General features: G+C 44.8%; 1 protein-coding gene and 1 pseudogene across 2 annotated transcripts; both read right to left on the bottom strand.

The window, feature by feature from the left end:
* Positions 1-1,599: 1,599 nt before the first annotated feature.
* Positions 1,600-10,395, bottom strand: Thg1l (tRNA-histidine guanylyltransferase 1 like). Of its 2 annotated transcripts, XM_041676279.1 has the most exons (6): positions 10,147-10,395; positions 8,575-8,751; positions 7,001-7,170; positions 5,059-5,147; positions 3,933-4,040; positions 1,600-1,958 (listed from the first exon to the last, which is right to left on the bottom strand). In XM_041676279.1, exons 1-6 carry the CDS (start codon positions 10,335-10,337, stop codon positions 1,797-1,799), a joined length of 897 nt encoding a protein of 298 aa, XP_041532213.1. In that variant the 5' UTR covers positions 10,338-10,395; the 3' UTR covers positions 1,600-1,796. The 2 variants fall into 2 exon arrangements, with proteins under 2 accessions (XP_041532213.1, XP_041532214.1); XM_041676280.1 differs by lacking the exon at positions 10,147-10,395 and having other exon boundaries at positions 7,001-7,075; positions 8,575-8,641.
* Positions 10,396-12,587: 2,192 nt separating this feature from the next.
* On the bottom strand, positions 12,588-12,969 carry LOC121463575 (annotated as a pseudogene).

Here is a 12,969-nt window from a genome sequence, read left to right as displayed (position 1 = left end):
GGCACTTTCAAATTAAGCATTCAAACGAACATTTTTTAAAATGTATCCAGAAGTGTCTGGATGTCTGCCACGTGAGTATATGCCTCCTAGCTTCCTCAAACACACACACACACACAAGTTAGACTCATTCTGCAGAAACCAATTAAGTGGGCCAAGAAATTGAAATCTTTATTATACTTTCCCCTCCCTTAAAAAGATTACAGCAGTTGCCAAACATGAGCTCTATTGCTTCTTCCTGGGGAGTGGGGAGAACAGGAAGGAAAAAAAGGCATCAGCAGATGGGGTGTCAATTAGTGAGGGATGAGGCCAGACGCTGTTCTTTCAAAAATACATTTTCTTCTTGGCTGGAAATTCTGCAATCAAGACCAGAAAGCAGGACATAGGCTGTCTTTTAATTAATTCCTGATGGAGGCAAATAATCCTTTTCTTCTAAAACATAAAACAAGGTCAAGGAGAAACGTGACTTTCCCATTGAGTCCAACACCTTGGCAACAAATGATTTTTATTACTACTCTCTGCCCCCTTGCCAACACCATCCTGCCATCAGCAGGCGGGGCTATTTTCAAACCTCTGAAATCAATAGAGCCTCCAACTCCACCCATTCTTATAGCCATGCCATGTAGTCCAGTTTGGCTTCAAATGTTGGCTTCAAATTTCCTGCCTCAACCTCCTGAGTGCTAGGATTAGGCTAAACCACCATATCAGGCCTCTGGTGCTCTCGAATTCCAAGGTTATGGTTGTGACAACAGAGGCTGTTTGAAAATGCTTGCCCAGAAGTCTAACACAAAGTCTGCTTTTCCGAGGGAAGTACTTCCAGCGTCCACGGCGTAGCTGCTCTCCAGCCTCATTCGCATACACACACACCTCCCCAAAACCCTCCACACCTCCCCAAAACCCTCCACACCTCCCCCAAACCCTCCACACCTCCCCAAAACCCTCCACACCTCCCCCAAACCCTCCACACCTCCCCAAAACCCTCCACACCTCCCCCAAACCCTACACACCTCCCCCAAACCCTACACACCTCCCCAAAACCCTACACACCTCCCCAAAACCCTACACACCTCCCCAAAACCCTACACACCACACCTCCCCAAAACCTTCCCTTCAAAAGATGTAGGGGACTGGAAACTATGTCCCTGGTAAGAGATGATGACGATCATGCTAACGATTCCAGAAAAATCAATCCTGGAATGGTGCGGGATACCCAGGACACTCCTCGTTTGTTCAGCCAAAGCTGCCACTCTGGGGAACTGGCACCAATCCGCGAGTGTTCTCTGGGATTCCTCAATCTGGAGGCATCGTGCAGGCAGGAACCCATATTTAACTTCACGCCAGAAGAGAACATGAGTGCAAGCACACGGGTGTCAGAGTGGGAATGTGCAGTCACCGGGTTCTCGAGTTAAGAAAGGTGGGTGAGGGTAAAGTCTGGGCTCCCCTTCTATCAGAGGTGAAAAGAGGTGACAGGATTTTGAGAGGTTTATGCCACAGCTAAAAATGACTCATCCAGCAAAGCATGAATAGTTCTTTATAAAAATAGGACCATGATTTTAAAAAGAGCCAAAGTTATGTTCTAACACCGTAAAAAAAAAAAAAAAAAAAAAAAAAAAAGGTATTCTGTTTAAGCACAGTGAGATACGCCGCCTCCGTCCATTGCTTCTTTCTCTGTCTCCACTGGGTTCCAGTCGTGTGGCTCCTTACAGTGCTCTTGGGGCTAGGGATGCTCGAGCCACCTAAGGAGAGGAGCCTCTGAGAGACCTGCATGGCTAAGCACAGCAGAACTGCAGAATGCAGGGTCAGTTCTCTCCCGTCAGAATATCTGGGTGTTCTTTCCAGAAAGCGTCCCCAATGAGATCGCAGTGCAAGGGCACGGGCCTGGTTCTGGTCCGGGTCACAGTCATCCTTTCCCCTTCCATTTCCACAGGCAGCCTGACTTCTTGTGTCCTGACTTCATCCACCTACGGGCAAAGGCAGGGACAGTGTTGTGAGTGGGAGAGGGACACAAAGAGAATTATGGGAGAAATTCACCTTTTTATTTGATATGCCACTGACGGTTAAGAGTTTTATCAATAGACATCTTTCTTTCGAAGTAGAAATACATTTAGGCTTTAATCCCAGAGCTCAAGAGGCAGACAGATTTTTATAGGTTCAAGTCTAGCCCAACCTGCATAGTGAGTTTCAAGCCAGCCAGGGCTACACAGTGAGACCCTGTCTGAAAAACAAACAGAACAAAATAGTACTTTTAGGGCTGTGGCTGTAGATCTGAGCAAAGTTCCTCTCTAGGAGACCTAGCTCTGGGGGGATCCTTAGCAACCCAAATTTTCAACGTCTCCTAAAAAGGTGACTTTACTGTATTTTGAAGAGTGACTGACAACTGTCCACCAATTAGAATCATCTGAGTCAGAAGATTCCAGACTGTCTTACTTGACATGGAAGACCCACTCTCAGTGTGGGCAGCACTTTCTGGTACCAAAATCAGCTCCCACCATTGACTTAGGACCAGCAAACCCAGGAAGCCTTGAAGGTTTGCAGTGCGAGGTTAGGACTGCTGAGCACCTCAGCCCTGTGGACTGCAATCGCAGGGTTCTCTCCCTTGCCAGTGGGAGACAGCCCCCGAGGGACAACTCCAGCTGCTGAGGAGTAGCCCAAGAACCAGGTAACAAATGGGTTCTCATCTTCTTAGGTGAGAGACAACTGCTGTTACTATTTTAATGTAAGATGATTTACTAATATATATATATTAGTATATATATTCATATATGTATATGTGAATACATATTTATACTTATATTCATATTTATCCTGTCGCTGTTTCTCTGGAGGCACCAACTAATACAGCAGACTTAAGGACAAAGCAGGGAACTCACTGGTTATTACTGACTATGGACCTGAATGTACGTTTCCTCTGCCTATCCAAGGCTGTACTGAAGAACAAACATGTAGGAAAAAGCTAGTAAATGAGCAGAGCTTACCAGTGGGATGGATGACTCTCAAGGCACCCTTTAGTTCTTAAAAGCAGGTACTCATAAAAAACTAACAGGAAAAGAAATGAATTTAGAGAGATAATTATGCCTATGGGTTGATAGCAGAGAAAATATTGGTGGAATTAAGAATGGAGGCATCCAAGAATACTAAGGCAAGTGTGAATTCTGGAGAATCTCATGAGATTGCTGAAAGTCAAAGTCTTTTTGCTACCTCCATTCCCCTGTTTACAACATCTTCTTGTGCTCAGCACTTCGGCTGTCTTGGAGTGGACGGACCATTTAATGATATGGGGAGAAGTAGTTTTTGAATGTTTTATGAAAGCAAAATTCTTCCTATAGTCTACTCCTTAAAAAATATTTATTTTTAAGATAGAGTCTTGCCATGTAGCCAGGGCTGGCCTGGGACTCATTATGTAGACCAGGCTGACCTTAAACTTAAGAGTTCTGTCTACCTCTATATCCCACGTGCTGGGATTAAAGGAGTGTGCCATCACACCTGGCTTATATTTATATTATGTGTATGAGTATTTTGCTTAGGTATACCGCATGCATGCCATGCCTGAGGCGGTCAGAAGGAGGTACTGAATCCCCTGGGACTAGAGTTACAAATGACTGTGAGCCACCGCGTAGGTGCTGGAACTGAACCCGAGTCCTCTAGAAAGGAACAAATGCTCCTAACTGCTAGGCCATCTCTCCAGCAGAAAACAAGAACTAACTTAAACTCTGTGATACTATTCACATCGATTCTGAGAGATTCTAAGCCACTTCTGACTGATGAAATGAGCATCCAAAATATTCCTCTACACTGCCTTCTCTTGGAGAGTATCGATGTCCTGGTAGCAGCCAGCACCTTACCACACATGGGGTGGTGGGCAAAACATAACCTGGGGGAGACTAGGGTTCTCGCATCCTGACCACCATTTTTCCCTAATAGATAAATAGTCTTACCTTCTGCCACACCAACACGGTCCCTTTCCTGTACATCTGTGGCTCGTCATTGTAGTTGATGTGGAACTGAGAGAACAGAATCTCGTTCTTGTCTCCGGCCAGAGTTCCCTGGGGAGACACAAAGAGAGATAAAGCTCAGTCGGTTTCTCCTACACTCCTGTCCCCAGGACTGCTAGAGTTCATCTTCAGATCACTCGACTGCTGAGCTACACCCTGACATTCTCATCCAACCAAGATCATTACCAGTCCCTGACATCCTCATCGGATCTAGATGTCCACATTCATCAATCCCCCTCTGCTGCACTGTCCAGACTATGTGGGCTGGCGCTGACAGGAAACAGGAACTCTGTATAGAAACTTGGTGCTAATGGTTCTTGCTTGATCACAATGTCATTTCTGGGGAGAAAAAGAGGATGAAGGCTGCCTTTACCCTTCTAAGAGGAAACAAAATCTAATTTTGCCTCTAACTAGACATGGCTGCTGGCATTCCTGCTGGTGTTAGGTCTTCACCACTGACAGCAGTAGTAAAGACAGCTACCCCAGGAATCATAACACAGAAGACATTGTATCAGGAGCTGTCACAGGGCATCACCACACTGCAGAGTTAATCATCCCATAGGGAGCAGTGCTATCTCAGAAGGAAGGGCAGTACTTACTTAGGACTTCTCCATGGGTTTAAACGCATCAATGTTCTTTCCATAAACCTATGAGGCAAGAACTAATATTCCTAAACTTTACTGAGGCAGAAAGGATACACAGAACTATGGTATTCTGAATCTCAGAACACTGACTCTCACTATTCTCCAGGGTTCTAAACCTAAGAAGCAACAGGAGTCCAGGAGAACATACCATGAGGGAAGAGGCTGTGCAGGAATAAGAAGAACGCACGTACCATCTAAAGACGCAGCTGCAGCCAAGAGTAAGCATGCTAGAACAACAGCCCAGGGAGACATAATAACCAATCCCTGCCGACAGTGAGCAAGGGAGAGCTTCTGCTACTGAGATCTTATAGCCTTTCAAAATGAGCTATAAAGGAAGCTAAGGAACCAAAGAGAACATTCCAGAAATGCTATGAGAGACCAGAGCAAATGTTGTCAGCTATGTTTCTGCCATAGGATCTTTATACCTTTAATCTCTCCTGGGCTTGGACTGGTGTTAGTCCAGACTGTTGGACAAGGGCCCAGAACACTGTATTATAAAGATTATTGATGTGACCTGTGAGGAAAACAAAATAACATTTATGTATACTGAATCTTAGTTATATATAAATATATAATAGTATGTTTTATAGTATCTGTACATTGTTTTATATATAGACTATTATTCTGTACATTGTTTTATATAGAGACTATATATGCCTCCAGAAACCCACAACCTAGCTTCTCACCACTTTAAAGTACACAGATCTCAGAAACATTTAGTGGCTTGCCCAGTCTACCTACACAGGGGACAGACAGGGAAAGGGCTAGGTACATAAGACTTATTCCCTGAGAACAGCTTCACGTGGTCATTTCAGTAATACCTTATGCAAATATGCCGACATAGGCATTCATTCTAGAAATATTTTCCAGCCTACTTGATTTATATTATTTCAGTTTCATTCCCAATTTTTCTGGCAAAATAAAAACACGCAATTACAAGCCTCATTGTGTAGTAATATTTTGTTTGTGTTTTACTATCAGAATGCAGAGCTAAGCCAGGCAGTGTTGGCACACACTTTTAAAACCCAGGACTCAGGGGACAGAGGCAGAGGGATCTGTTAGTTCAGGCCACCTTGGGCTACACAAGATTGAATCTGTCTAAAAAAGAAACAGAGCTCACACAAGGTGATGCCAGCACTTGGGACCACACACCTTTAATCCCAGCACTAGGGAGGTGGAGACAGGAGTGATATGGCTGGGCAGAGAGAGGAACCTAAAGCAGGAGGAGACAGGAGCTCAGTGCCGTCTGAGGAGCATGCAGTCTGAAGATGCAGTCTGGGGGCCAGTGCAGTCTAGGCAGTCAGTCTGAGGACGCAGTCTGAGGACCGGATTGTCCCTTTGGTCTGAGCATTGGTAGAGGTAAGAAACTCTCTAGTGGCTGGCTACTCTGCTTCTCTGATCTCTCCCCTTTCACTCCCTAATATCTGACTCTGAGTTTTTATTATTAAGACCAACTAGAATTCATGCTACACCAGTGTAGTCATGTAAGGCGGGCATCACAACACAAGTGCCACCGACGCTGGCACTGATGCTCTGAAAGGTCACAGATCAGTGGATAGCTCCAGGGAAATGGCCGGGAAAAGCAGGTACTGTGCAACTTATGACTTCGTGTGTGTCTCTGTGTGTGTGTTTCAGAGCGAAAAGGCAACTGCCACCACGCAGGCTCTCATAAACTGAGTGCAAATGCAAGACTGCCTTATCTTCTGATTTTAAAAAGCTAACAGAGGTGGGAGAAATGGCTACATGGGTAAGAGTTCTTGCTGTGCAAGCCAGACGACCTGAGTTTGGATCCCAGTGTAAGAAGCCACGTGGAGCCGGGCGGTGGTGGCGCGCGCCTTTAATCCCAGCACTCGGGGAGGCAGAGGCAGGGACAGATGGATCTCTGTGAGTTCATGGCCAGCCTGGTCTACAAGAGCTAGTTCCAGGACAGGCACCAAAGCTACAGAGAAACCTTGTCTTGAAAAATAAAAAACATAAACAAACAAACAAAAACATATAAATGAATAAAATAAAAGGCCACGTTCACCTGGAACCCCAGAGCTGTTGAGCTGTTGGAGATAGGAGGATCTCTGGGGCATTCTAGCTGCCAGAGTTGCTCCAGGAATAAAGCAGAGAAGAGTGACAGAGCAGTACATCCCACTTCTTCCTTCTTGTAGAGGCAAGCACACATAAGCGCATACACTCATATACAAACATGTACATGCGCACACACACACGCACACTCAAGACTCTATAGAAAAGAAAAACTTTTTTTTTTAAATACTTGACTCTAAACAACACACCAATGAGCAAACCTTGTATGAGACCCACGGCGTTAATGTACAGGTTTGGTAGTTTGACTTGAACTGTGCACACGGTGCCACTTACAGTCTGCCTGTCGCCAACTGAGGTAGTCCTTCAAGGTCTGGTTGCTAGGATACAACACGACTCTGCCATCAAATCCTGGTGGGTACAGAAGTGGCTGATCCTCAAAGTAATCCCGCCAGTAGAACACATAGCTGGAGGCGAACTGGGAGGCCACGAGAGTCATGAACTTACTTGCAAATGCAAGACAGGTTGGGTGGAGGGGAAAAGAAAGTGTTTGATATTAATTCGACACCAAGATAGGACCTGTGGATGCAACAGAGAAAGTACACAAACTGTCCAGCCGGCCAGAAGAGAAAATATATTCAGCTAAGAAAAACTACTAACATTTTGGCTATATGTTTTGAATGTAGCCTGCCTCTATTTAAGTTATTCACTATCTTAGTCAGAGTTACCATTACTGCAATGAAACACCATGACCAAAGCAACTTGGGTAGGAAAGGGTTTATTTGGCTCATACTTCCATATCACCGTTTATCACTGAAGAAAGTCAGGACAGGGACTCATGCAGAGTAGGACCCTGGAGGCAGGGGCTGATGTAAAAGCCACGGAGGGGGTGCTGTTTACTGTTTTTTGTTTTATTTTTTAATTTTACATACCAACCCACTTCCCCTTTCTTCCTCTTTTCCCATCCCCACCTCCTTCCACCCCCATTCCACTCCTTAGAGGGTAGCCTGCTTTCTTATAGAACCCAGGACCACCTACATGATCTGGGCCCTCCCCTATCAATCACTAAGAAAAAGCTCTGCAGGCTTCCCTACGGTCGGGTCTTCTGGAGGGATTTTCTTAACTGAGATTCATTCTCAGATGACTTTAGCTTGGGTCAAATTGACATAAAACTATCAAGCACATTCCAAATGTTTCTCCATAGCATGTAGTATAAATTTATGGTTCAAGACTTTGTCGTTGTTGCTTTGGGGTTTGGGTATTGTTTTCAGTCTCAGAAGAAGGGGAACCGATATTTTTAAAACATACCAATTCATCATATAATTTGATTCCTCTAAGAGTTTCATTATACTACCAGATTAAATATCAAATTTATCTCCTTAGTTAAATGTTTAAGTAATACTTTAATGGAAAAGAATGACACTGGCAAAGCTACCTATGAATCACTAATACTCTATTTTAATACTCTCTGTTTACAGTCTTAAATATTCAATGTAGGTCAGTCTGGAAGCCGAACTGATGAGATACAGATGGGAAAGAATCAGATAACAAAAGCATCTGAAAAATAGATAGCACAGGAACGCTCAGACCTCAATAGAAAGAAACAGTTAAAATAGGAAATGTGACCTCTGTATATGCAACATCACCCAAAATCTTTAAGATCTCAGCTGTTGTTGAGATAAAAAGAGGAGCAGGGAACGGGAAAAAACAACCCTAACAGAGGGCTGGTTTTAAAGCTAACCTGGCTAGCTGGACAGTGGTAGCGCATACCTTTAATCCCAGCACTTAGGAAGCTAGAGGTAGGTGGATCTCTGTGAGTTCGAGGCCAGCCTGGTCTACAGAGCTAGTCCAGATAGGCTCCAAAGCTACACAGGGAAACCCTATCTCAAAAAAACAAAACAAAAACTCACCTGGCTCTTCTTTTAAACCAATTGCTTTTCCGCCTGAACACGAAGCTATACTCATCACTCTGTCCATACGCGATCACAATGTCCTCCAGCTCCTCCATTACTGTCTGGGCACATTTGGTCATCAGCTGGAGAGCTCGGCTGTCATTAGGTTTTGCAAAATTGTGCTTCTCAGCAAACCTTCACAGACGAAAGAGAAGGGTGCACATGGCGGAGACTTGGTCATTACCAACACCATCCATGGAGCAGTTAAGAGGGGACGATGCCACAAGTGTGTTACTAGCTACAGCTGGACATAATTCCTTGAGAACTACAGCCCAGAGATGGAGAAAAGCCCCAGCAGGTAAACTGTCTTATAAATATGAAGGCTAAGTTCTATCACTGAAACACAAAAGGAGGGGGGTAGTTGGTGGCACAAGCTTGCAATCCCAATGCTGGGGAGGTGAAGGCAAGCGGATTCCTGGGGCCAGATGACCACCAGGCTAGAGTATTTGGTGAGTTCCAAGGAAGTTCCTTGAGAGACACTGTCTCAAAAAAGACAAGGTGGACAGCTCTGAGGGGTGACACCCGAAAACTGACCACACGCTTACATACACACAGAGGAAAAAAAATGCAAGTTTTCTTTCTTGCTTTAATCAGTTGACAAAAAGGGATACAATTACTAGGCTTTAATTGACTTTCCTGTGAAGTTCACCTTACTGGGTAAATAGTCCTGATGATTAAGAAATCAAAATGTATTTCTGCCTGGCTCTTAAGTACTCAGTACACATTTTTATATCTCTATGTAGTTATACAATTGTAAAATGATAATAACTAACAATAACGTAACCCTTTATTAATATTAAGTCCCCATCGGTTTACACTGTCTCCCTCTTTTCCCCCCTGACTACAGTGCAGCCATCCATGTTATCTGAAACTGACAGGGAGAAAGGGGCATGCTGTCAACTCCTGCCCACCTCTAGCTTTACAGAGGCCTCTTTCTTAACAGCCAGTCCGCAAAGATAACTGAACGGTTGCACATTTGACTGGAGTTCAAGTGCTGGCCTGGGATGTGACGTTCCCCCCCGCCCCCCCCCCCCCCGACAAAGTTCTTGATTAAGAACTGGTTTCTTTTTTTTTTTTTTTTTTTTTTTTTTTTTTTTTTTTTTTTTTTTTTTTTTTTGGTTTTTTGAGACAGGGTTTCTCTGTGGCTTTGGAGCCTGTCCTGGCACTAGCTCTTGTAGACCAGGCTGGTCTCGAACTCACAGAGATCCACCTGCCTCTGCCTCCCGAGTGCTGGGATTAAAGGCGTGCGCCACCACCGCCCGGCCTCCAAGAACTGGTTTCTTAACTGGTTTCGGCTTAAGTAGCACGGGCTCTTCACAGCAGCTGTACTACTGTGAAGTAGCTTTACAGTAGCTGGCTGCTTTTCAATATCTCAACTAGCTGGCAACAAAGTCTGACAGTAGCCAACCCTTCCGGTGACGCTCAATATTGAGTGCTCATTGGCTGCCGCGTTACCCCAGTAACTGGGAACCGCCCATTTCCCCGGAAATGCGGGCGGCCCGCACGCGGTCTCCCGCCCCGCCAGCTCACCGGTGGAAATTCCGGCCGTCTAGCCGCACCACAACCCAGCAGTGCGGCAAGCAGGTATCGTCAGCCTCAAAATCCCGCACGTACTCGAACTTGCTCTTGGCCATGGTCACCCCCAACCTCAGGCACCGTCTTAAAGTAACAGAAGTAGCGGTAAAGCGACTGCCAAGCTCAGCAGCGCTGAAAGGCCACATTCCCCGTGGGGGTAGCACTAGGCGGGCCCCACCCCGGAAGTTCCTGTCGCTGGTGGAGCCGCTCTAGCCTAGGTGGAGGTTTCTCTCTCGACTCTCCCGTCTTCAACTCTGCAAGTTGCCGGACTAGGCACTATTGTGTCCCCCCCTCCCCCCCCCCGCAACAAATCTCTTTCACGAAGCTGTTAAACGTCGTTTTGTCACCAAGTTTAAAAGTGTAGTCGTGACTTTTTTTTGTCTCGTATTTCTAGATAGCATTTATAAATTACTAAATAGCGTTTATAAATTCCTTGCAAAGACTGAAATACACTAAATTATCACTTTATAACTGTGGGTAGGACCTTCCAGATTCATCCCGGTAAGTTTAAACAAGGAACATAAAAGAGAAATCAGTCTTGTGTACAATTTTGTATTTCTCCCATTGGTCTTGTTTGTTTTTCCTTGCTTTATTTACTGGTTGTTCTGAAGATGTGTGATTCAAACAAAGACAGTGGCAGCGAGACAGCTCAATCTATAAAGGTGTTTGATGCCAAGTGTGATGACTTAATTTTGGTCCCTGGAAGCCACATGGTTCCTTCCTCAGGCTTCCCAATAGCTAATACCAGAGACATGTTACTCTGCCATATATACTACTAGGTGAATTTACGCTTTGTACTCATCAATATAAAGTAACTTTGCATGTGTATGAGTTTGTGTGCATCTGTTTATGTGCACGTGGAGGTCAGAGGTGGACGTCAAGTGTCTTCCTCCACCCCTCCCCCCTCTTAATTTTTGAGACTGTCATTCACTGATTCAGCTAAACTAGGTGGTCAGCAAGTTTTAGGGAGCGTCTCACCTCTGCCTCCCTAGTGTTGGGATTACAGGAATAAACTTCCCATGTCCCACTTTTTATGTGAGTGTTTGGGATTTGAACTAGGTTCTCTATGCTTTCCTGGCAATCATTTTAAATGCTGAGCCATTTACCCAGCCTTGAACTCTGGGAATCCTTTCCCAGCTTTGCCCACTGGCACAGAAGAAATATCGTCAGCTCTTGATTGCAGCGCCGCTCCTCATTGGAGTAATAAGAGGTGGGGACAAAAAAACGAGCCTGTATGAGGAGGGCCCCACCGGGCAAGTTAGAGATGATCTGAGCATCAGTAGGAACTACGGTCATTGATGATGGTACACGGAAAAGGCGAAAGCCCACAACACTATAACCATACCCACAGGAAAGCTTTATGTGGTGGTGTTAGAGGTAGTTATTACACTAACCACTAACTTCTTACCCTGCTAACTGGCGGGTTTTTTATTTAGTTTTTTTTTTTAATTTGTTTCCTGTTTGTCTTGTGTAGAGTTGTAATCCAGTGCTGGTTGATGAGGTAAAGTACTTTACGAGAGAACACTGCGTAGTTTCAGATATAGAATGGTGGTCTCAGGGAATCAGGTTTTTCTATGAAATAATTCAAACATGGATTACTAATAGATACTAAAACTGTAATTTATATAATTTGTGTAAAACCCCACATTCCCCCAAATCTGGTGGTATTGTCTCACAAATTGTTTGCTAGTCACAAAATGAAAAAACCTAGTCACAAGCCAGATCACTCACTACCCTCCGCTAGTCACCGAGGAAGTGCCATGGATTTTGTTAAAACCTACAGCCCCTGGAGATCCCGGTCAGTGCCACATGACAAACATGGTTAGAGTTGACTCAAGTAGTGAACCAATGGTCATAATCTTCCCCACATCTTAGAATTGGAGGATACTTTGGAAATTGCAAGCTTCTTTTTTTTGTTGTTTTTTTTTTGTTGTTGTTGTTGTTTTTTCGATACAGGGTTTCTCTGTAGCTTTGGAGCCTGTCCTGGAACTCCCTTTGTAGACCAGGCTGGTCTCGAACTCACAGAGATCCGCCTGCCTCTGCCTCCCGAGTGCTGGGATTAAAGGCGTGCTCCTGGCTTGTCCCAAGCTTCTTACAGAACGCTTTCAAGTATGATCCAGGCAATGGTATATTTTAAATAATTTTCTCTTCGCATCTTTGAAAAGAGATTTTCTTTTTTATTGCTTGTGCATTCCTGTGTACTCAAGAAGACCAGAGGAGGGTGTGAGATTCCCTTGGAGCAGAAGTTACAGTTGCTTGTGAGACCCCAGATGTGGGTGCAGGGAATTGAACTCCAGTCTTCTGAAAGAGCAGCAAGAACTCTTAAGCAATAAGCCATCTCTGCCACGCCTCTGGCTTTTTGTTTTGTTTGTGACAGTTCGTATTTTATTCAGATAGCAGTCTCATTACTGTGGTCCAAGAATATTGAAAGAACTCAAATAAAATCAGATGTGAAGGTCAGTCTTCACACATCATAGCCAACGATGCCACGTTTGCCTATGATCTTTCCGACATAAAACCACATCCACACCTCAGTGGCCACCAAACCATTCAGCACAGCTTCCTTAACCGTACGATGTTTGAAGCTACCAGTTTTAGCACTTTGAATTATTTTTTTTCCGCACTCTGAATAGCTGCAGGGAGTTCAGCAGGGGTTGGGGGAACCAGCTCAACCTTCGCGTATTGCCAAAATGTGGCCAATCGAGGCTTCGAGTAAGTCACAGCAGCGGATACTAGCCCCGGGGCCTTCTCCGTGAAGTTACGGTCAAACTTGGCCAT

The sequence above is a fragment of the Microtus oregoni genome, unplaced genomic scaffold, assembly GCF_018167655.1.
Source record: "Microtus oregoni isolate MIOR12 unplaced genomic scaffold, Mior012 000027F_ref0000203, whole genome shotgun sequence".
Taxonomy (NCBI): domain Eukaryota; kingdom Metazoa; phylum Chordata; class Mammalia; order Rodentia; family Cricetidae; genus Microtus; species Microtus oregoni.
Note: the sequence above shows the minus strand (reverse complement) of the source record. Positions and strands in the feature narration are given on the sequence as shown.